The 25,239-nt window shown below is 47.1% G+C and overlaps 1 protein-coding gene across 1 annotated transcript in view; it reads right to left on the bottom strand.

The window, feature by feature from the left end:
• Window positions 1-6,109: 6,109 nt before the first annotated feature.
• atp10a (ATPase phospholipid transporting 10A) overlaps window positions 6,110-25,239 on the bottom strand; it is a 28,723-nt gene continuing 9,593 nt past the window's right edge. Inside the window, exons 8-21 of the mRNA XM_076148643.1 lie at window positions 24,644-24,861; window positions 24,346-24,540; window positions 22,403-22,961; window positions 19,778-19,881; window positions 19,268-19,394; window positions 18,631-18,815; window positions 17,975-18,344; window positions 14,375-14,451; window positions 12,993-13,118; window positions 12,432-12,632; window positions 11,839-11,919; window positions 11,621-11,725; window positions 8,142-8,329; window positions 6,110-7,945 (exon numbers count right to left, since the gene is read on the bottom strand). Coding sequence (XP_076004758.1) covers window positions 7,276-7,945; window positions 8,142-8,329; window positions 11,621-11,725; window positions 11,839-11,919; window positions 12,432-12,632; window positions 12,993-13,118; window positions 14,375-14,451; window positions 17,975-18,344; window positions 18,631-18,815; window positions 19,268-19,394; window positions 19,778-19,881; window positions 22,403-22,961; window positions 24,346-24,540; window positions 24,644-24,861 — 3,206 coding nt within the window. The 3' untranslated portion in view covers window positions 6,110-7,275. The remainder of the gene's footprint in view (window positions 7,946-8,141; window positions 8,330-11,620; window positions 11,726-11,838; window positions 11,920-12,431; window positions 12,633-12,992; window positions 13,119-14,374; window positions 14,452-17,974; window positions 18,345-18,630; window positions 18,816-19,267; window positions 19,395-19,777; window positions 19,882-22,402; window positions 22,962-24,345; window positions 24,541-24,643; window positions 24,862-25,239) is intronic.

Below are 25,239 nucleotides of genomic sequence, written 5' to 3'. Positions count from 1 at the left end.
CACACACACACACACACACACACACACACACACACACACACACACACACACACACACACACACACACACACACACGCACACAGAGCTCTGGTCGGTTGGTGATAGTGTGGATTTACGGGCAGCTGATGGTTCAGTGTTCTATTCTTTGTGACATCATGTAATAAGCTGCTTTGGTCGTTGCCTCTGAAGCCATTAGACATAAATGAAGTGTCTCTGCTGGAGGAACACACACATTAACCTCAGCTGCACTGTGAATGCAAGGTAGTGTAGAGTTGAGATAAGGACAGTGAAGGGTAATGGAGAGGATCTATGGGATTATTTCCTTATCACTGGTAATTGATTGTTGGAAGAAGAGCATAGAGGTTAGGATTGGTTGGAGGTGAGACATGGGTCAAGGGTCGCTGAAGCAGCTGGGACAGACCCGGCTGCCTCTGTGATTGGACACGTGGAGGCTTCCTCTCTGGTCGGCCTTGCTCTGGGCTCCTCCCCGCTCATTACTGCAGGAACTTTCATCTCTGACTCTGAACGTCACAGAGCAGCGAGAAGGGAGAGAAATCATCATCATCATCAAAATATTTAGCAGACAAAAGAAGGAATTTGCTGTGTGTTGCTAGGGAGCAGGAACACGGTGTGCTTCAGTGTTGCCTCTGCCTCTCTCACATGTTCTCACAGTGAGTCGGCTGCTGGACTGGACAGGTTTCCTCCCTCAGCCCAGAGACGTGAAGGTCAAGTGACCTGAACATGGTAATAATCTGGAGCCACATTATCTCAGCAAAGTGGAGAGATTCCCCTGAAGTTACAGCTAAACTGTGCTCTAAGAACATCAACGTCAACGCCATCCATTATTAGGTGGTAAACAAATCCCAAACCCAGTCGCCAGAGGTTAAACATCTATGAATAAAACTTAACAGCTCCATTAACATCTCATCATCTGTGCACTCACTGCTTTGGTTGATTTGTTACTGTGAAAGATTCCGCTCCTTAAATAAATGTTAAATTAAGTTGTCAAAACCATTCAGACGTAAGACTGGAGATCCATTCATTCATATTTCTGTGTGTAAAGTCAAAGAGTTATTTTTAGTGACAAAACCATAAAGACTCTGACTTCTGAGTTGTTGTTTTGTCTCTTAGTCCAGTAAGTAGACAGCACCGACGCGCTGAGCCAACAAGCCTGTACCAGATACAACTCTGGCTGAAATGACATCATCACTAAAGGTCTTCTGACATGTTTATTCATCATTAATTCTGATCTAAAGGGAAGAACAAAGAAGACTCCTTCCTTCAGCAGAGGAATGCAGATCAGATCCTGGTTTCCTCCTGGATCCCAGTGCAGGGATCGTAGTCGGCTTGACGTAGGAGGAACACATGGAACCCATGACCCTCTGACCCTCCTCACTGACTGTGTGTCTAAACTGAGGCGCGGTTATAAAGGACTCTCATTCCTCTGCCTTTGATTTAGATATAAAGTCAGTGAGGATCCTGGGTGGTCGTCCATGTTGTTTACTCTGCCTCCATGAAACACATTCATCTATCCAAGGTTACACGTTATTAGATGTTATGAGCATAAGAACCATCTGGTAATGTTACAAGATGTCCTGATCTTACAGTAATTCATGTCCAAACAAGGCCACTGGCATTGTTTTTGTAAGTTGCAGCAGTCTGGAGATATTTGTTATAAGTTCAGTCGGCCTTTGAATGGACTCTTAAGGATCCATGAGCTCCAAGAACAAAGCTATGCAGCCAATTATCTTTCTTCTGCAATACTGACAGTAAGACCTTGTAAAATCTATTTTCTTTGGGTGCAATGTTTCCTTTATACACTCTGCATGCGTCTCAGCTCCTTTACATCATTCTACAGCCTGCAAGCCTGCGAGAACTAATGTGAGACGCCACCTGGAAGTCACTGTAGGATTGCAGTCCATGAACATTACAGATGTTTCAGGGTCAAACGTCACAGGGAAAGACTTCCTGAACAGTGAACACATCAATATCTAACTAAACCTATAACTTCATGCATAGAAGCTTTCAGAGGCTTCTCCAGGTCTTCCATTGATCCAAAAGGGTCCATTCTTTTACCCACTGCACTTCCTGATTGCATAATGCTTCCACTTTTGTCCTGATATGAAAACTTTACCAAGCTTTAAATAGTAAACTGAGCTGTTTCTCAGTGAATGTGAAGCAAAAACAGTTGCTCAGAATGTCTTTGTGTCTGTGTGTGTGTGTGTGTGTGTGTGTGCGCTCCCCCCTCCCCTGTGACCCTGAATGGTAATAAGTGAGGAGAGAAAATGGATGCATTTCTGTCTCAGCGGGAACTTAGACTGAAAAAGAGCAATAATGGTTTGGCTGGGCTCTCCTGCAGAATAGTGAGGAATGGAGCATCGCAGTGCCTCCACCAACTGGAAGACAGATGGCTCTGGCTCGCAGAAGCCTTCATTTGTTATTTGGAATCAAAAGTGCTGCAGTGCATATCTCCAGTGTTGTAAATGAACAACGCTCTCTCTCCTCTCCGCTCGCCTCTGTTAGCCTGCAGAGGGTTTCAGAGCGCAGATCCAGAGGAGCGCTGATGGCGGCGGCGGCGGCGGCGTCGGGGCCCCATTATTTACGAGGCAGCTTAGGAAATTGAAAATGTCCTGATCTCAGCTTGTTAAAACAAAAGGTTGTGAATGAGGTCAAGGTGACTTTAATGATCAGAGTCACTCAGGCTCTTATATGACAACATGTAAATCAGCCTCCATTAGCTGGAGCTGAATGAGTCTCCTGTCAGACTGGAGACTGGAGCTAATCAGAGAAGTCACCAGAGGAGATGGAGGCGACGAGTGAAGCCTCCCTCCATTCCTGATTATACTATGAATCATTTACCTTCATAAAGAAGTATAAAATACAGTGTGTGTTGCTTGTGTGAAGCCAGAGAGAGCAGGAGAGGAGCAGGAATGTTGAGGGACTGTAAGATTCCACACAGACCGAAAACAGCTGATCAATCTGCCTGCTTCCCACCCGGGCTTTGAGAGAGACGGAGGGAGCAGCGAGGGGAGAGGAGTCATCATTATATCGCACGCTAGGACGAGGAAAAGTGCAGCGATGGTCAGTAATTTGGTTATTCCAGCATCAGCACAGCGTCCCCTTCCCTTTTCCCTCATCAGGCCTTAAAAGATACATTAATAACTTTCCCCACGGAACAGAAACGCCAGACGCTGTGCACACCAGGCAAAGACAAACAGCTGCAACACCAGGCCGAAGATCATCCCTCATCTTCCTCCAGGCCTCTCATCTCACACCTCTGAGGGGCGGAGGTGTGCAGGTAGAGACGGAGGGCAGCCACAGACAGGTTAGCTACTCAGAGGCCTCTTTACAGAATTGGATGATATTTGAGGGAAACTACATCCGTTCACTCAGCAGGTCCATAGATCTGTAGTCTGTAGATTGGACCCTGATGGAAGCAGAGAGAACGATCCATGGAAAGCTTCTAAAAGCCTCTCTGCCTGAAATGAGACATTCAGGTAGATACTAATGTGTTCACTGTAGCCTCAGGAAGTCTTTTCCTGACATTTGACCCTCAAACGTTTGCGTTTTTCATGGATTTCTACCCTGTAGTAACTTCACTCATCAGATCACTGCTTGTCTGCACTCTTGCCTTGTAATGTGAAGTAGCTGAGGAAATACAGAACTCAAGGAAAATTCATTTAGCAAGCAGTTAGCGACACTGTAGCTCTAACGGTTGATTGGCATGTTGTGAGGCTGATCTACAAGGAAAGGAGGAGAAGCAAAACAGTCGCATTCATTACAAGTCAACGATCAGGATCCAGAGGAACACAAGCTGGACAAGCTCAACCAGTGAGCAATGTTTGTTTACCTGCTGATGGCTTTTCATGATTGTGGCTTTGAACTTGATGTCACTCTTCTGCACTAATCAGACTTCTTCTTCTTGAACATGAAAAGGCTTCCAGCTGGAGCCTGTTTGGCCTCAAACGTTATCAGCTGTGGAGGAGTGTTTGGAGAAGCCAGGAAAAGGATTTTATGAAAACGTCATAAATCTCCCAGCATCACAGACAAACGAGTCCATCTGGAAGATTATCACTCGTGCTTCACACCAGGCTCACAAGTTATCAATCAACACCTGCAGTCCTGAATGTAACACGATGACTGATGGAATTGAAAGCGTCATGATGTCACATTGTGATGCACAGCCGTTGTACCGTCGCTTTAACATTGAATCTAAAACATAAAACCCCCTTAAATCTAAACCCTTAAGTCCAAATGACTCCTTAATGAGGTTCAATCAGCTCTGAATCAGACCGCAGCCCTAAAACACTCAACATCTGACGGCAAGATCGAGGGAGATAATGTTTCTTTACAAGGTTGTCTACACTTTTTAAGAATTTACATTTTCTGTTTCCATCATTTCATCCGATTTCAAGATTTTAACGTTGCAATAAAATCATAAAAAAGCAACAAAGTGTTGAAACCGAGTGTGGTTGAGCTCAGCTATAGAAAGACGTCCGGTCACGTGAGTAAATGAAGCTTAAACATGTTTTATTAAGACATTATTTACATGAAGCTCGAACAATGAGACAACAAAAACACAACAGCAAAGATTTGGTATAAAAAAAATAAAAATCAGATAACGCACAAATCAACGGAACACGTCGCTGGGTTCAGTATATAAAAAGTGTTTGACACTAATATTGTAAAAATGAAACCCTGCGTATCTCAGACGGTCCCTGGTTTAAAGTCACAGAGGAATCAGGAGCTAAAGGGAACTTAGAAGCCCTGATATGAGATGTTACAGATTGAACAAGGAATTGAATTATTAACCTGAAAAAGGATCTGGAACTGTTCTGTGTGTGTGTGTGTGTGTGTGTGTGTGTGTGTTGTGTGTGTGTCTAATTCTCCACAGACCAGGGCAGAAGATTTGAGATGACAGCATATCAGACAGTAGACAGATTCTCTCTCTCTGTAGGGTTCCAGTTCCATCTTGAACAAAAACATAAAAATGGGAAATGAGATCTCTTCCAGGTTCGTGTTCCTGTGAGGAATGTCAGCCCATGTGAAAGTTGCTATGTTGGAATGCAGCCGTGAATAAAGCTGGAGCTTCATCCCGGCACACACACACACACACACACACACAGCGCTACAGTGAAGCACGAGACGGACGCAGACACACACACCCAGGGAGCCGAACTAAACGTGTGCAAAAACAGGAAAAAGGGGACAGAAAACGTGCGGGACGTCGTCTCATAAATATCACTGACAAACACAACAACACAACGATGCTGGTAAGCTTCCAATGAACGACAAAGCTTCAGCATCCAAGGCAAAGTCTGTAACATTTGTGGCTTCTTCCAGTGTAAAAGCACAACATGCACCACCGTTAAGACAGGACAAGACAGAAAAATAGATTATCTTTGGTAAAATGGTATCAAAAATGTACTGCAATGAGAAAGAACACAGCATCTGGTGCAAACGACAACAACACAACACTCAGGGTGCTGCTTTAAGGCTTTGGAACGCTCAGAGCAGCGCCGCTTCAACTGGAGAGACTTTGGTTTGTTTGGAAGGTAATCAGGTTTGCAAAAGAGCCACTGGTCTCCTGCATCGCTGTGGCAACAACACACTAAAACGGTTTCATCAACTTCTTTCAATCGCCAATATTCTGCATTAAAGCTGAACAGAAACAAAAATGACGTCGAGTGGAAACACAGAGGAGCGAGAAACCAAGAGGAGCTTTAAGGGAAATGCTTCGGAATTTGGTACTAAAAGAACACACACACACACACACACACACACACACACACACACACACACACACACACACACACACACACACACACACACACACACACACACACACACACACACACACACACACACACACACACACACACACACACACACACACACACACACACACACACACACACACACACACACACACACACACACACACACACACACCTTGGGGTGCCATTAAATATGTCCAGTTTTAGAGAATTTCCTCACATTTGGTTGCGGCAAACTTAAATTTTACATGTTAAATTAAGTCTTCTAATGAAATCCTTAAATTCGAACCGTTGTCTGTTGAGCACCCAAGGGACGTTTTTGCATAGAAAGAGGTGGCAGCAGTACTCTGACTGCACCTGGACAGGAGCAGGAAGCAGAGACAGATTGATCTCTTAAATGTGAAGAAATCCAGGGGAAAAACGGAGAAGAAGGAGAAGTGATAAGACTTAAAGAGAGATATTTACAGACGGTTCCCTTAAATGTGACTCTCCTCTGGCGTGTCCGTATTTATTCACACTCAGGTCGTTTCTGAGACGTTCCTGTGCAGTTTAATGCTTTCGCCCTGCCGCTGCCCTTGGAGGAAGTTGTATTTTATCCCCCTACACTGAGATAAACGAGGGCGAGCCGGTCCGCGGGCGACACCGCTCACGTAGCGACTGTTTGGTGGAAGTGTGCGTGTTGTTAACCCCGGGCCCGGCCCAACACCGTCTAATTTACACACCTGCACACCGGCTCAGACCCACCAAGTGCAAAGCTATCAAAGCCAGCGTCTGTTTGGTCAGCATCCAAAGACGGGGACGCGGTTTCTACAGGAAACCACTGCAGCCATTCACAAATACTGCATAATGAGAACGGGACGAGAACATGGAGATCAATACAACATGTCCTGTTTAGAGACTACAGCCGTGGAATGTACAATGTGCTGGGAGAAGCTATAAACAAGCGCTTCAAGGTCTCAGAGAGCTGAGGGGAGAATGTGTGAGATTGCATGGGTGACAGCGACAGGAGCACACAGGGGCGACGCCGCTGTAGCCACCGAGGATTTGCATGAAAATCCCCCACATAGAAAATGAAACATGCTTCTGCGGGGACATGGAAGCAATAAAACTTCTCTCCTCAGGCAGGCTGACAGTGATTCAAGGCCGCGGCGGCATTGGGTGCAGGTCAGAATACATTTCCAGGCCCCGGCTGAGGAGAGGGAGCAGGGGAGAGCATGGAGGAGACGCCGCTCCTCTGGAATGTGAGGCTCTGCTCCTCCTCCATCAACCACTGAGATGCTTCTGTGTGGAAGAAAAGGATAGAAACTAACAAAAACAAACAGGAGATATTCCAGTTCTTCCTTCTCCCAAACACCTGAAGCTTTAAACATCAAACCTCCTGTAGAAAGTACCGATCTGTAGCTTTTATAAAAGAATCCTCTTTGAAAAATACAATAAAATTAGATAAAACTATCGTGCAAAATTTGAGTTTGAGTAACATATCAGAGCCTGTAAGGCCTCATAGAGCGGTGTAGAGCGACTCCTCCTCCCCCAGCTGCTCTGTCCTCTGTGCCGGGTGGAAGGCGAGGTCACAGCCGGCGCTCTCCTCTGAGCTCCGGGTGTATCTGACACACTGGGAGCCTCCAGTAGGGGGCAGGCTCAGCTGGACGCTGTCAGTCTGTGTGAGCGTGGGAGTGGACGTGACCCAGCCGGACTCGCTCAGCTCCGACCGCTCTAAAGTCTGATCCAGACCGCCGGCGGCTTTGGCGGAAGGAAGCTGAGCCTCCCCCGGCTGCAGAGGAGCGTCTTTGGTGTACGGCAGAGTGTCTGCTTCTGTGGAAACTACCGTGCAGAGATCTGAGAGGCCCCCCCAGCTGTCTGTGGGCCCCGCCGGGCTGCTCGGGCTCTTTTTATGAGACGTCCCCTCCACACGCCTTTGTAAGACCGAGTCCTGACAGCCTGGTGATGTTGTGGAGTTGGAGAAGCTCTTGCTGTCTTTGTTATTGCTGTAGTTTGGCGAGGCCTTGCCGTGGGACAGGCAGGGGGGCTGGGGGCCGAGCGGCGAGCCCACCTTCACTCTGCTCAGGCTCAGGATGTTCCTGCGGGTCTCGCCGGGGAGTTTGTCCAACTGTCTCCCCACTTGGACGGGGCTGGGGAACAGCGTGCCTTGACACGCCCTGTAGAAATATCTGCAGAATGGAACAGAGACACATATGAAAACACGACTCAGCACTATTCCAGATATGAAGCGCCGACTCCAGGGCCAGACATGAAAGACATCTGCTACCAATAAGACCGAACTCATGAGGGAGCAGAAACAAGTTTGTGGATTTGCTCCTCTTCCAAGTCCCCCGTGTGTGTGTGTGTGTGTGTGTGTGTGTGTACCTGGGCAGCAGCGCGGCTACAGGTGTGATGACACAGAGCAGGTAGAAGAGGGGGTCCTGCAGGAGCCTCTGCATGGTCCAGTAGGGGTTGGAGGGGGAGTAGCAGGTGGGACAGGAAGCGTTGTAACACAGAGCCACAGTGAAGAATAAAGCCATGCTGAAGGCGATGGACAGCCAGTTGATCCACGTCTGCAGGGACAAAACACACAAGAGTGACGACAAACACACAACAAACTGGAGATCAGGAACCAGGAACCATTTTCATTACTAGCTCCTTCTCTCTGCTGGGTAGAACTTTAACTCCCGACCTCCCTGACTGCTCAGATGTTAATTCTGTCAGACAACTACAGCTGTGACAATCAATCATGATCAACCACGCCTTTTAGACAATTAGACGCCACCACACTCAAACAAAGACCATTAAACAACAAAGAAGAAGGTAACAGCAGTATGGATGAAGATGAAGGTAACAGCAGTATGGATGAAGATGAAGGTAACAGCAGTATGGATGAAGATGAAGGTAACAGCAGTATGGATGAAGATGAAGGTAACAGCAGTATGGATGAAGATGAAGGTAACAGCAGTATGGATGAAGATGAAGGTAACAGCAGTATGGATGAAGATGAAGGTAACAGCAGTATGGATGAAGATGAAGGTAACAGCAGTATGGAGGAAGGTAACAGCAGTATGGAGGAAGGTAACAGCAGTATTGATGAAGATGAAGGTAACAGCAGTATGGATGAAGGTAACAGCAGTATGGATGAAGATGAAGGTAACAGCAGTATGGATGAAGATGAAGGTAACAGCAGTATGGAGGAAGGTAACAGCAGTATGGAGGAAGGTAACAGCAGTATTGATGAAGATGAAGGTAACAGCAGTATGGATGAAGGTAACAGCAGTATGGATGAAGATGAAGGTAACAGCAGTATGGATGAAGATGAAGGTAACAGCAGTATGGAGGAAGGTAACAGCAGTATGGAGGAAGGTAACAGCAGTATTGATGAAGATGAAGGTAACAGCAGTATGGATGAAGGTAACAGCAGTATTGATGAAGATGAAGGTAACAGCAGTATGGATGAAGATGAAGGTAACAGCAGTATGGATGAAGATGAAGGTAACAGCAGTATGGATGAAGATGAAGGTAACAGCAGTATGGATGAAGATGAAGGTAACAGCAGTATGGATGAAGATAAGAGCAGTATGGATGAAGATGAAGGTAACAGCAGTATGGATGAAGATGAAGGTAACAGCAGTATGGATGAAGATTGTGAGGGAAAGCTACTCTACACAAATATTGATTATTTTAATTAACACTAATTAATTTATTCAACAAATGATGTCCAGCTTGTTTTGTAGACGGTGAAACAGCAACAATGACGTTTCAAGACGTTTGAAGAAGATGAAGATGAAGAAAACTGGACTTAAGTATTCATCCTCACATTGGAGGAGTGGAGATGAAGCTGTCGTTTCTGTCAACCATCAATCTGGGGCGTTCCATTGGAATAATGAATCGGGTCATAATTGGATCATAAGCAGAGTTGGTGTGTGTGTGTGTGTGTGTGTGTGTGTGTGTGTGTGTGTGTGTGTGTGTGTGTGTGTGTGTGTGTGTGTGTGTGTGTGTGTGTGTGTGTGTGTGTGTGTGTCATCATTTGCACCTCATTTGTGGTTTTCCTCCATAAAAACCAAGCTGGAGAGTCACTTTACTCCCTCTGGCAACACTCCAACTGACATGATGTGTTTCATTATATGTTAACAACCAACACGAGTTTGAGCTGTAAACAAGAAGTCTGAACAAAGATCACAGAGCAGAAGTAAACACAGCAGCTGACGGCTCGAGAAGTCAAAATGAAATAGATTTAAGAGGATTTAGTTGTGTTCCTTCTGCTCTGAGTGAGAGATGTGTGTGTGTGTGTGTGGCTGCTTCATTAATTAAGCCTGATTAAACAGATCTGTATAAAGGGAGTGTGAAACATCCCATAATAGTTTTTCTGCTATTAAGCTGTTTCACTGTGATTTGTTTTGGTGGAGGCTTTAGATGAGAGGTTTCAGGTTCCAGATCCAGTTTGATCCCCGCTGTAGCAGCAGCAGTGTGTGTGTGTGTGTGTGTGTGTATGTGTGTGTGTGTGTGTGTGCTTATCCTGGCACGTGAAAGCAATAACAGGTAATGTAATTAGAGATGACTGCACAAACCACCATGTCACTGCTTTAATGAGTTTCCGTGCCTTCGTCAGGAGCAGAAATAAAGTGCTTCTCTCTCTCTGAGGCCTTCTGGGTAATAAATAACCCGAGTGAGTGAAAACTATCAAATCCTTCACAAACTACGCTCTCCTCTGACACACACACAAAGGCACGACACGCAGGCACATCATTCATTACAGCTCCACCAACAACAACAACAACGCCTGCGTTCTCTTTCAGCGAGCGGCGTCTGAATGAAGCAGCTGCCGTCCCAGCGTCAGGAGATGTTTACTTGTAGTCGACGCTGTTCCCTACAGAAATGAAGTCCTGTGCTCCGGAGCGCGTCACGTCCAGGGCGGTCGTTAGGGAAAAGGACATTTTTCACGTACAAAACTTGTCAGGCTTAAATTTACAGCCCTGGCATAATGGAAACGACTCCATGCAGGGGTCATAAATATAAAGGAGGCTCAGGACCGAGACCACTGTGACATTTATGAGAATCACACATGGATACCTGAGAGTGAAGCCCGTGGGCCGCTGGGATGTGGTTACAATCTAAATGAAGAGGTATTTGGGTCTCTGCGGCTGTGTTAAGTGGTGCTGTGCTGTAATGTGGTACACACAGTTTGCAGAGGCAGACGGACTGTCAGGGTGATGTATGGGCTCTGATGCTGCACTGCCTTCTGCTTCAATCTAATCAGCCAGGAAGAAGTATCCATGTGCCTGTCAGCCTCCGACGCCACCACACACTCACACACACACACAGCACACAGGCTGATGTGAGTGGGGAGAGGCAGAGTGATGACATTTGGATCTAATGTTTCCTAACTGGCTTTCAGAAAACTCAAACTTTCCCCCCAAAAGCTTTTTCACAAACTCAGGGAACTTTCCTTCATTCTGCACCAAAACAACCAGGATGCTGGAACAGATCTGTCTGAGCTCCTACTCCGGGGCAGAGACGCTCCAATGACTCACAAACTGCTGCACGGGGATCACAAGACTGAACATCATCATTGATTGGTCAGGTGGAAGGAAGCTGTTCAACCACTCACAACAAGGAAGTGGGTTAGCTGCAACAATGATGGAAGATGGGAACATGCACAAAGCTGGAGTGACAGCTGATACTTTGTCACACACACACACACACACACACACACACACACACACACACACACACACACACACACACACACACACACACACACACACACACACACACACACACACACACACACACACACACACACACACACACACACACACACACACACACACACACACACACACACACACAGTCTTTACCCAGGTTTTGGTCTCAATGCCCAAGTGCAGCAGAATGGTGAATAATGCGATGGTGGTGATGGGAGTTCCCCATGTAAACAGATCCACGTCAGAGTCAGCATAGGCCTGAGACAAGGGAGAAGGAAAGAGAGAGAGGAGGAAATGATGAGGAAGGACAATCAACAATACACAGAGCCAAGAGCCGAGAGCCAAGGGAGGGGAAATGGATCCAGACTCACAAAGTAGGGGATGAAGAAGCAGACCAGACTTTGGTAGCAAGCATCGATCATGTTCATCCAGAACATGTATGGCTTATATTCCTGAGGAGAGGAAGAGTCAGGGATGAGGCTGAGTGTTAAAGTCACATTCATAACTCTGTGTGTGTGAGGGTCGGGGGTCTGGGGTTCCTGAGGAATAACAACACCTGAAACTGGGAAATCTATAAAGCTGGGCTTCAGTAATTCACTGGAATAAATATGTTTCCCTGTAAGTGATATTATTATTATGACTGTAACCACACTTAGATATGTAATCAATTAAAAAGCTGGAGGCATTTTCAGATTAAGACGTCAATATTCTGTGTAAATTAAGAAGTCTGAACTCTTAAATGTCTTAAGGGCATAAAATTCATTTTAAAGAACTTTATCAAATCAACTGGGCAAATGTAATTATTAGAAAAATCATTTATTAATGATCCTCTCAGTTTGTTCTTATTGCTTTGACATTGGGCCCGACTACACACACACACACACACACACACACACTCTGACACTCTGACACTCTAAATGAATGAGGGCCGTTTTTCTCTCTGACAGGCGGCGGCGGCGCTGACCTCTGAGTTCTGGCCGTTAGTGTACAGCTGAGGTAGTTGTTGCAGGGTCTCTGCTGACACGTCTTTGTCCAGCGTGCCGGTGATGAGTTGTGGGAAGGCAGAGAACATCAGGTTGAAGAAGATAAGATACCACTGGTCAATCATGGCCGAACCTGAGAAGCCACAGTAGAACTGATACCAGAAGATGAGCGCTACAAACATCTGAGGGGAGAAGAGAGAGAACAGAGCTGAGGACAGAGTCACTGCAACACAACTACAGGGAAGTGTGTGTGTGTGCATGGATCAACTGAGGACGGTGTCACTGCAGCACAACTACAGGGAAGTGTGTGTGTGTGCGTGGGTCAACTCTCATGCATCTGCAGTCATGTTCTCTTTTAATAACAAAGAAGTCTTCTCCTGCAAGATCCTGGCTGCTGAGCTTGAGTGTGTGTGTGTGTGTGTGTGTGTGTGTGTGTGTGTGTGTGTGTGTGTGTGTGTGTGTGTGTGTGTGTGTGTGTGTGTGTGTGTGTGTGTGTGTGTGTGTGTGTGTGTGTGTGTGTGTGTGTGGTGGAACAAGCTTACGGCGTTCTTGTAGAAGAAGTACAGAATCATGTTGGCCAGTCTGGAGTAGCACCAGTGACCGTGGACCAGCAGAAGCTTCTGGAGATACGAGAAGCGTGGGAGGGCAAAGTCGCTCGCCATCACCGCCTGCAGCAGAACACAAACACAAACAGACGAATACGGCATTAGATCTGCTGTTCCTTTATCCTTCAGTCTCCCTCACACACGCACATGTGACACGTGTGGTTATTAGTAAATGGCTCAGCCTGGCTTTAATGAGTCTGCAGTGGGGATCATCTTTCCAAAGCAATAACACTTAAATGGGTCTTCCGTCTGCTGGGACTCATAGCTTCAGCGGCAGGAAGCTTTCAGTCTCATCCATCACCATCCAAACCAAAACCTTCCCTGTGGTCAAAGTCCTTTTATATCTTCCGTTCAAATGACAGCGGTAACCCTGGGTGACGCATCTCCACCCTCAGCATCACCTGCCACCTTGAGAGATACCAGCAGATGCCCAGGATGTACTGCCGCTTACTCTCTGCTGCGTTGTAATAAAGGACTTTAAACGACTTCATGGGGAGCGAGCCGCTAACAGAGGAGAGGTGTGTTCATCATAATGCAGCCCGGGCAGAGAAACGCACACCTCAGCACGCCGTGGGATCCTGAGGAGTGACTGCTGCCTCATTAAGGCTACGTTTGATTAACGGTGATTAATCTAGCAGCCCGGTTAAGGACAGGATTCTTTGAACAGAGCAGTGGAACAGATGTGATGCGCTGCAGTGCGCCGGCAACGCCTCCCTGGGAAGTTAATTGGGAATCTACATCATCGCTGTGCAAGATCACCTTTGTGGAACACGGTGCTGGAGTGAAATGTGCATGGGGGAGGAGGGGGAGGAGGAGAGGGAGAGAGAGAGGGAAGGGGGAGGGGTCATCCAAGCTCCTCTCCACCGCTGCCATTGCCAAGGCTGTTACCTTAGCTGTGACCTTAGAGACGGGGATGTGTGAGCCCAGCAGCTGGGGATGGAGTTTAAAGGTGAAGCGGCAATAAAAGTCTAACTGCTCCTCTGCAGGACGCAGGACGAGCGACTGAGTCTGACTCAGCAGCACCAGGCCGCCCAGACTGTTTAGAGGACTCATTGTTTTATGTGTGTGTGTGTGTGTGTGTGTCAGTTAGTTACATTAGGCTGAAACGTGCATAAGCGTAATGAAAGCCCACAACAGAACCCTCGGCTCCTCCCACACCTTCAGCTATACCCTCCCTCCTCTTCCTCCCTCATCCTTCATCCTGCGGCCGTTTGTCTTTCACTGCCCGCTTCAAATCCCCTCAGAGTGGCGTGCCCTCCCACCCCCTCCCACCCCGTCCCACCCTGTTCCCGGACGTCCCCTCCTGGATGTCTCCTCACCTGCATGCCCTCCTGTCCCGAGATGCCCACGCCCACGTCAGCTACCTGGATCATGCTGACATCGTTGGCCCCGTCGCCTGGGATTAATGATGAGAGAGAGGCGCGCACACACACACACACACACACACACACAAAGAGAGGGAGAGGGAGACGTGTTAGAGCGGCGGCAACACTTCCTCCTATAACAAGATGACCCAAATCAGGGCCTCACTTCAGTTTCATCCGCTTTTCTGGAGGGAGACAGAAATTACAAGAGGGAGATTTAGGAGAGTGGAGGAAGGAAAACACAAACATACACACACACACACACACACCTCCCTGTGTTACATTGTGTGGTATGTGGGAGGAAAATCATGGCTTCACACTGTTGTCACTTTCTTTAGCCATTACACCGTCTCTCTGTGTGTGTGTGTGTGCGTGTGTGTGTGTGTGTGATTCTCCGTACACCCGTGTCCTCTACCTGCTCATCTGTCGCCTCCATTTGTCGCTGAGAGCTGTGAAAGCTGTCAGACCTGCTGCGGCGGCGGCGGCGGCGGCGGCGGCGGCGGCGGCGGCTGATGAGCTGGGCTTTTTTGTGTTTTTTTGCAACACTTTCAGAAGTGTGGACGGTGTTTTTGTCACCACAGGTGGTGAAGTGGGACATGAAGTGTTGGTGGGCAGGCAGAGTTATGTTGTCACAATAATAAGCAGTGCTTAAGTGGAGGAGTCGGCTGAAAGCAGGAGGGAGGTGGAGATGAGAGGTGAGAGTGTGTGTGAGCAGGAGAATCACAGATATGGAAGCCTAATGTGTGTTCCAATATCTCTGAGTATGACCCAACACACTCATATAGACTGTTACTGTATACGGACATGTCCTGACCTCTAATCAGGGTTTGAAAACCTTCAAGCAAACCAAAACCATGTTAAAAAGGCAACATGAGAGCGTTCCTCTGCTCATGGGCCTGAGACATCAGGAGGAGGAGGAAGAGGAAGTTACTGTGTGAGGAGGAAGATGACAGAGCTGACACCTGCTCCTGTGTGCTGCCTTCATTTGGGTCGCATCCCAAACTAAACCACAGAACAAGGAGATAAGAAGATAAGAATCCAGAATCCAATTTAAATGATTCTGTAGAAAACCTCTTTCCTTCCTTCCTTCTCTTGCTTCCCATCATGGATGTCTGAACAGCAGAACAGAGTGCAGTTAAGTTTGCTGAATCCAATGCCAGGACTTCCAACTGAAGTGAGAAGGTAAACGTGTTCATAACGTTTCTAAAAGCCCAAAGCCTTCTGTTATATTGATTTACTTATAAACTGGGAAACTGCACAAGCTTTGACCTCAGGTTAGGGGGAGGAGTTACTGACAGAGACTCCACATGATCTCACACACACACACACAAGGATACAGATGGATGGAACAGCTCTGCCTCAACTGTTTCACTTTCACAGTGTTGAAATTTACACAAAAAGAGAACTTGAGAGCGAAATCTGGCCCTGCCCAACTTTCAGAACTCTCCATAGAGGGCTGAATGCTGCGTGACGTGGCCGAGCCTGAGTGGAGGAGGAGGCCTGAGAGATGCAAGCTCTGATTCTCCAACAGGCTGATCAACTGAAGCATCCGGCCGCCTTCAGCACAAACTACTACTCTCTTACTAAAGGGAAAATGTGCTGGGGTTGTTATGAGGAAGAGCAGCTTCATGTTCACAACACAAAGAACCCAACATGGTCACACTTTTACGTCTCTTAAAGACTTTTACATGCATTCTGTTGTAGCTTAAGTGTAAAATGTAAGCTAACCACGATATAGAGAGACCTTGATGATGAACATAGAGCCGTGCCCCTGGCTGTACTCCTGCTCTGACCCTCCTGCTGTTGTAACACTAAGAACATTACACAACCAGCTGATAGCCGGTGATGACGCCGGAGCTTGTGGATCGTTTGGTTTCCCTACGCGGACGTAAAAGAAAAGATTACTGAAGATTTCCCTCATTATTGCTGGGGGAGCTGCAGTATTTTCTCGTCTGGTTCTCCACTTTCCCGCTAACGTAGCAATGACAGAAAAGCGCTTGGTTGGCAGAAGTGGCATCCTCCCGAGTGCGGCCGCAACAAATAAATAGTGAGCGTTGAGGAGAGGATCATAAGTCACACTGTCATCCCTGTGTCACCTCTGCTGGGCCACAGTTTCATTACAACACCATGGTACATTACTGAGGTGCCTGGATATCAGGTTGTTTCCCCTCAGTGGGCACAGCGTGGGGGCCGTGTGTGTGTGTGTGTGTGTGTGTGTGTGTGTGTGAGAGATGAGTGTGCAATTCTCGGGACAAAAAATTTCAAAGCCACCACAGCAATAAAGAAACACAATCTGCATACATTTATAAAGACAAAACCCTAAACACCACAGCAGGGGGCCGCATGTGTTCAGACACGTGTTGGCCCTCTCCATTGTCATTGTGTGTGTGTGTGTGTTTCTAAAATAAGACCCCTGAACAACACAACACATCTCCTACACTTGTTGTGAACATTGCTGCAGAGTTTCTAAGATGGAGGGAGTTTGAATAATGATGCAGTTGGTTGGATACTTCCTGGACAGGTAGCTGATCTGGAAAAGCAGCTGTGCCAGCGCTGAAACATTTGATTTGACATTGTTTGAGTCAAATTTGGATAATGAATTTCCCTTCTGCCACTCTTTGTTAGTAAAGACACAGGTTTGACCCGTTGCACCTTTAAGTGGGAGTCTTGCATCATTAAGTTTGGGGAGATTGTGGTTAAATGTCAAATGCTTGATAACATCCACTCAGGTAGAGAGGCTGCACTCTCTGTCATTTCATACAAATAAAGATATATGCATATAACTCAGCCAAGCAGATTAGTATTCAAGCTCCTGATATTGTGGCGTTACAAGTGCTTTGTTATTCGGGGTGATTCTGCTAAAAATTGCCTTTACCTCTCAGCTCGGCCTGGAGGGGTTTGGTTTTGTCCGTCTGCTCGCTCTTTAAATCTGCACTCGCTTGTGACTCACAGCTCTACAGATTTTTACAGCCGCCCACTCCTTCTGATGCTAAATCAGGTGTGCTGAGCTCAGAGAGGCACCGGGAAGAGCCGGCTCTCACATGGAAACTAAAGAGGAATTCTCACCGCTTCAATGCTAAATAGTATAGTATACAATAGGATTTAGTCCAGCACTCTTTACTGTGTCTTTATGAGCTCGCCATGTACACAATTATCCCATAATGCAACAGAGAGCAGTAAGGGAGGAGCTACTCATCCTGAAAACTGTTTATAAAGCTAGGGGATGGCTTGTAGTGCAGTGGAACAGAGCACAGGTACAGCTACAGCTAATGAACACACCTGAGTAAGATCATCTGGTGCTACAGCCTCTCTTTACTGGCTCTGAAGTGGAGACCAGCCAACTGTCAGCTCCTCCTTAACTTCATGAGTTTTGTTAATACTCTGCAGAAATGACACAACTACTGATCCACGCCAACAAACATCATAATAGCAATAATTAGCCAAAGGGACGCTGACCCTAGGGTGGGGTCACGTCTGCAGGTGGTTGGACACAGGTGAGTATTTGTATGTGTGTATGAGTGTGTGGGTGAAAGCAGATTGTATGCTGTGTCTTACCTATGGCCAGAGTCATGACCTTCAACTTGTTCCGCACCAGTTTGACCACCATGCTCTTCTGCAGCGGTGTGGATCGGCAGCAGAGCACAGACCTGCAGCTCCGTGCTACAGCCAGGAACTTATCCTCCAGACTCTTATCAAGCGCATAGGCCAGCGTCCTCCCGTCAATCACCAGGCCCAGCCGGTGCACCATGAAGGGGGTGGTGTGGAAGAGGGTGGAGGAGGAGGAGGAGGGTGGAGACGAAGTGGGATAGATCTCAAAGGCAGCAAAGTTAGTGTTGAAGGCCTTTGCAGCTTGGTCTGTGGAGCTGCAGAGGAATTTGGCCTGGATGTAGTGTAAACTCTCCTCCAGCAACAACGCACACGCCTCCTGTTTCAGAGACAGGCACAGAGCGGGTCCACCATCAACACACAGGCTTAACAATGAACTAGCTGACCTGCTCCACATCTGGATGCCACATGAACCAACAGAACAGAAGTAAACGATTTGAATACATGCTTGCCACCATTTTTCATCAAAGGAAACAGGAGCGTATCACAAACAATGATTAATATCTAGCATTTACAGACTTTGTTTACACTAAGTTTGCAGCCTGAAACCAAATCTGATTCATGTGTGAATTTGTAAAATCAAAGCTGCTGAATCTGAAGCTCACCTGGGAATCAGCATTGAGTGTTAGGATCTCCTCCTCGGGCTCCAGCAGCTTGCAGGCATACGCAATATTGACAGCTGTTTCTTGTTTGTCGCCTGTTAGCACCCATATCTGCAGGCCAGCCTCCCGTAGAGACGCGATGGTTTCAGGCACGCCGTCCTGCAACCTGTCCTCGATGCCTGTGGCTCCTGCAGGCAGAGACATGAGACTCTCCATCAGGACATGAATACACCAGGCAAATAGAAACAAATCACAGGCTTGAGGTTTTTGAGTTGATGGGTGAGCACGTTACCTGGATAAAAGTGTTGGTACTGTTCCATTACGACCACACACACACCATCCACCCACCATTCTTTATTCCATATTTCAATAGAACCGACACTTTGCTTTTGATTTCCGATGCAACACATTATTTAAAATAATAAAAGTAATGATAACGCCCTGGACAAAATTATTGGGACCCATTAACCCATGGGATCCTGTTGGTATTTGCACCTATTGACAGTCTATCATGGCAGAATTATGCCTTATTTCATTGAAATTGGCGAAGAACTAGTAAGGAAACACACTATGACACACTGTTTAATCGTCATCATTCGAAAAATATCCAATCTCTTCTTTGATTGATTAACATGATTACCCAAAAGATGGAGGTTTGTTTCCAGTCGAAGGGCCGACTCAAAGAGCAGCTCCTCTCTTCCCTGGATGGACGTCTCAGCATCTAAGTGATGCTGCAGCCAGCACGCATACTCCTCCTTACTCAGAACCTGTACACACACACACACACACACACACACAGCCACACACACACACAGTCTGTTGTATTAAAGGGGAAACAGTGGAGGAGCTCCTACTTTGCCTATACGGCAGTGGGATGTTAGAGAGAATGTGAGACCTTGAGAAGGTGTTTTATTCCATCAGTATGGTGAGGAGTCGGGCCAAAGCAGAGATATATTGAGCCCCGGCTTGTGAGAGCATAAATTAACAGGCTGGAGAAGTGGCACAGATTGCAGCTGAGTCACTTTGGGGAGTTGGTCTGTGTAATAATCTGAGCTGGGCTACAAAACCAAACCTCCAAATAGCCTCAGTGATAAACAATTAGCTTCTTACTTTAAAACATCACAAATAACACACGTGTTGTTCCTGTTACCTTCTTTGCGATGCACAGTGTGCGCAGGCCGTCTGCAGCGTACAGGTCCAGGTAGTTCTGGGTCCTGTAAATGATCTTTTTCTGGCGTTTCCCTCTGGAGTTTCCTGATTTGCATAAAAAGAGAAGAAAGGACAGAAGAATTGAGATGAAGTAACGCTGATTTCAAGGATCTGGCACAAGTGGCAGGTGGTTCTCCCTCAGACGGCCACAGGCTTCTGTGTTTAACAGAGGAATTAACTCTCAAACCTCTAACCAGGTCCATGTGTGACCTCACATCTTTATCATGTCTTTGGAATATAAATGGAGTGAATATTCCATATTGCAGCTATGTGGAAGGAGGGGAAACGTCTCCCTGAAGCATGTCGGGTGTCTTTCTGGCAGGGCGAGCACACAAACAGATTGGCTTTAACAGTCTGCTGCTGACACCAGCCAACACGGAGACTGCCAGCCTTGTAATCTCACTAATAACACAACAGCTTGGTGTGCACTGCTTCACATGCAAAGCCACACATAATTATTTTTACTGAGGAGAACAAATTAACACAAAACTGTGAGTAATTTCAAGAATTTGAACAGAAAATGAGATTTCCCACTTTATTATGAGGAGAGATCAGATCAGATGAAAGTTTCTCTCTAGATCGGCGTGTTTGTTTCACTATGGAATGATATTTGTGTCAGAATGGAAGTGGTTTAAGGACAGAATGAGCTTTTCCTTTTGGACAAATAGCTGTAATGTGTAGTATTACAAGTGCAGGTGGAACCGAACACACTGTTTACTTTTCCTCCTCCCAAAAGCGGAAAATCCACCTTAAACTACAATGATGTTCTTTATGTTCGCTATAAGGTTCTGGATACACAAACTTTGACTGGAGAAGTTTAATCCGCAGGTCTGTAGTGCCATTGAGATCTAAAATGGATCGACAGGGCGGAGCTTCTACCTATACGACCTGTGAACTCTGTATTTAAGGTGGAACTAGCTTTACGACTTGTTCCTCTGCAGCCGGAGTGAGACGTCTGTTACGTCAGGACAAACAAGAAGTCTCCAACTCCTAAGCCCCTGAGGTCTATCATCTCCCTCCAGCACCTCAGTGTGTGCTGTTATTAGAGTGACACTCAAACACTCCCTGCACGCCTGAATGGAGCCATTATGGAGGCCGGTGTGTGGACGGGGAGGCCCAGCTCATACTGCACTCTAATTGGCTGCTGCTTTACCAAACGGTGAAACAAAGTACTGCGTTGTCCGAGAAGACCCGCCCACTCAGCCATAAAAGCTGATGGAAGACAGTGAGCGCAGACACACAGAGGGAGGGAGGGGGTGTGAGGGTGAGGACGTCCCGTAGGACTCAGCCTCTACTGGGCTTTAACTAAGTGAACAACTTATGTAAATGGCAGCTCATGCTTCGTTCAATACTAGACATTAAAACGACGAGCAAGAGAAAGATCTGTACAATAAATTACACTTTAATCCAGAATTCCTCCAAAAAGCCCTGTGCTTCATCTTAAAGACGACAGAAGGAAGGAAGCCTCTCTCCACTGATGTGTGGAAGTTAAATAGTCTTCCTTCAGTATTAGAGACTATTTACACTGCAAACCATTTTTTCCTGTGAAGCCAAACGCTTTGATGAAATGAAGTGGCTGCCTTTAATGAACAGGAGGGAGCCGCGAACCAAGCACCTGGAGTAAGTGTGTGACCCACACAGCATGACAGCACACACACACACACACCCAACACCATTACCCTGAGGAGAAACCCTGATCATAATAAGTCAGGGCCAGTTTGTGTAAGCCGACTTCATGGATGGATTTCAAACCCTGGATTTCAAAGGCAGAGCTCTCATATTGTTATGGCAATCCTTCAATCTGTGAGCGACAAACTATCCTTGCTAAGCTCTCCTGGACAGATGTCTGGTGAGTGTGTGTGTGTGTGCAGAGCATTAGTGAAAAGTGCCTCTGTAGTTCTGTGTGCCTGGAATACTAATGAAGCCGTACACCTTTACCATTAGGACGTTTAAAAAAAACTTGAAAAGTACAGAACAACGCTTAGATTGTAGAGGAGAAACATATGCAAGGAGGCCCAGAGGGTTTTTTCTTTTTCAGTGACCAATCAAAACAGTCCATTGGCAGCGACTTACTCTTAAAATACAGTACAACAAAGTTACACTGTTGTTACGCAACATGCTGGTTTATACCTTTACATCAGTGGGAAGCATGAAAGAGTGTGGTGGAGCCTATATAAAGACAAAGACCTCCTCCTCCTCCTCCCTGTGCAGGCATGTTGACACATAAACAGGGCCGGAGCTCAGGCACAGAGCCGTCTGACCCAAACTGGAGCAGCTGGACCTGAGAGCACTCCATCATGTGTGACTGAACTGTGAGAGGAGAAAATGTTCTCTCTGCAAACATGTGAGCTGGTGCCATGTGAAGATTCCACCAAATGATTTGTAAGCAAGCCTGAGCTGAAAGAAGTCTACAGCCAGCACCTGGGCCGAGGCAGAACACACACCTGGCCCCGCAGCAACGCACAACACACAATAACACAATGTACACAGCCCTGCCATCATATCCATCACACTTCACTCACACACTGTCTTTAGAAGCCTTCTCAGCCTCCTGTATGTTGCTCACCTGTGTCAGGAGGTTTGATGAGGTCCATGATGGCAGAGTCTGCTCCTTTAGTGTAGACAGTGATCTGGTCCGTCAGAGGGTGTCGGACCACCACAGACATGCGTTTCCTGGTGGAGTCGAAGCCCAGTGTGTGCAGCAGTTCAAAACTCAACTTCCCCAGATGAGGCAGCTCCACAGTCACCTGGTCCGGCAGGCGTCCCACCAGGGAGCACTTGTAGGCCCTGGCGGCGTAGACCAGCGCGGCCTCGTCGGGCGACTCTGCCTCGTAACGCAGCTCGCCCTCCCCCAGAACCAAAGCATTGTTGTCGTAGCAGGGAGGCACGGGGCTGAAGGCCTGGCCCAGACCTCCGGCCGCCCTCTCCTCATCCAGCTTGGTGAGCGTGCTCTCTGCAGACGGGGACGACAGCACACTGGAGCAGCCCCTGTTGAAGGAGCGGTTGGTGATGAGGCTGGAGGAGCTGCTGCTGTTGGAGCCGGAGGTCAGGCGGCTGGGGGTGAAGCGTTTGATGAAGTCCTCAATGGTCTTCACTGGGGACTTCAGCTCAAACCTCATGCGGACCTGGAGGACACAAAGGTCACAACTGAATAGAGGAGAACTCATTTAATCAGAGAGTCAAAAGGAGCAGAGAGTGTTTCCAGACCTGTGCACATTATTCAGAGACTGTAGCAGATCTGGAGTAACAGAGGAGACGACAATGCTGCACCTTCTGACTCTAAAGCCTGAGCCAGTGCTTTATCCCAAGGTGGTGCAGTACAATAGCAGAGACTGACTCACTTTGTGCTCTCCTGGCAGCAGGAACATCTGTTCTCACGTATAAATCATTCAGGTGCAGGGTGAGCCACAAGGGCATCACAATAAAATGTCTACAATTACTGGGGCACAAAGGGAAAACAAATAAAAACTATAAAGAAAGCAGAAAGGATGCTGCATCAAAGGCAACGCTTCCTCTCAGATTGATATTTCCTCCCACCTTATCAGATAACCTCCAAACTGAAATACAGGGAAACACAAATAATGTGGCAGTTTATGTTTAATGCACAGGGAGTGATAGTGCTGCAGCGTGATAGCACCCCTGACAGAAGCCCTGACCTGGACAGCCACACCCAGGCTCAAACATAACAAAACACGGATACGGGGACCGGACCGAGCTCGCCAGAGGTCCAGGGAATAAAACACTGAAAGCTGCACATAAAAGAAACGTTCCTGATTACTTTGAAGGGTTTGTGTATTGTTAAGGTTGTGCTTTTGTGTAAAGAAAAGAGAAGGATACAAAAATGTGCACAGAATCAAAAGGTGGAGACTTCTCCTGTGCTGGGTAGAAGAGAAAGGAACAAACAAAGCCATGCAGCAGCAGAGACACCGCCATGTTAGCTTTGGAAGGAAATCTGTAGATTAAACTCTGTTGGACTCTATTGAAGCTCCAGCAGAATTTCCTGGTGTTCTTGTCATTAAACCTGTTTTATAGCCGGGCTGGGCCGCATGCTGAGATGATGGAAGTGCTTTGAGGACTGCAAATGATCCAACTAGCCTTCTCACTGCTGTGCAAATCTGATCAGCAGCTACAAGAAAAGTTTGGCAGAGGTTACTGTTGCCACCGGCGTCTCTTCTCTCTGTGATACATGCAAGGTACACACACTTTCAGACCAGGTAGAGTGTGTGTGTGTGTTGTGATTTGGGTGCTCAAACTGCATCGGATGACTAATTCATGCAAAATCCAGGTTATTTGAATTGTCACTTACTATTGTGTAGTGTAAATGGTGCTTATATTGAATTATTCTGTATGCATTCAATCAAAAAGTGATGACATTTGTTACCTTGTAAATAAACAAACTGGCTGCATATCAAACCAAAACAACAACTTCATTAATTACTAAAGATTATATTGGTCTGGCTTTTGTCTTTCTTATTGAGCGAAGGGTTAATCTGTTGCAGTGAGCTTTACCTTCTGCCTGGGCTGGTTGGGTGAAGACACGACCACAGTGTTGCAGATGGTGAGAGCGATGAAGAAATCAATGATGTCAGAGAGGTCAGAGGGCAGCTGAGACATGGGCTGGCTGTGGAACCGCATGAAGTCCATCTGACTGCTGCATTCATTGACTTTGTCCAGCAGCTGAGGGTCAGGAGTGATATCTTTCTCCTGTTGAGCAGAGGGGGGGGGGGGGGGGGGGGGGGTTATCAGTGAGGAGCAGACAGCAGAGAGGATGTTGATGATGATGATGATGGGACAGTGAAGCACCGACCATGGGGCTGCTGAAGGCCGTGTGCTTGGACAGGATGCTGGCTCGCTTGGCCTCCGCCCTGCTGCCTGTCCTGCGATGAGACTTGGTGCTGTGGGAGCGCAGCACCACCCGAGCACTCTGATGGCTCGCCACACTGTCTCGCCTGGGCAGCGTGCCTCCATGAGACATACACTCCTCCTCCTCAGAATCCACCTCTTGGTACATAGCAAGTCTTCTAGCTGAGTAACACACAGACACACACATCATACACACATCCATGTCTACTCTATTCAGTGGGCTGTTTCTGAGCTATTCCGTAGTGCTGCAGCACTATTGGGCACACTGAGGGAGAGTTTTCAGTGCTGTTTGTCTGAGTGCCCATCCTAAGCCTGCTCTGATTGGCCAGCCATGTCAGGCTTGAGCTGGTAAAGTCAACAGTCTATAAAACACACATGCTGACACACTTTATGGTTTTGTCTCAGCATGTATGTTAATGTAAACATAAGGAGGGAACCAAATACTAAACAAGGCTTTCAGAGCAGCCCAGGATCTTTGGATTCATCCTACAGCCTGGCTTTGACATTGTTGCCCCTCCTATATTACACAATCACATTTCT

The sequence above is a fragment of the Genypterus blacodes genome, unplaced genomic scaffold, assembly GCF_046128005.1.
Source record: "Genypterus blacodes isolate CSIRO-AG114 ecotype Tasmania unplaced genomic scaffold, CSIRO-AGI_Gbla_v1 ptg000041l_1, whole genome shotgun sequence".
In the NCBI taxonomy this organism is placed as follows: domain Eukaryota; kingdom Metazoa; phylum Chordata; class Actinopteri; order Ophidiiformes; family Ophidiidae; genus Genypterus; species Genypterus blacodes.
The sequence above is the reverse complement of the archived record's forward strand: the minus strand, read 5'-3'. Positions and strand labels throughout refer to the sequence as shown.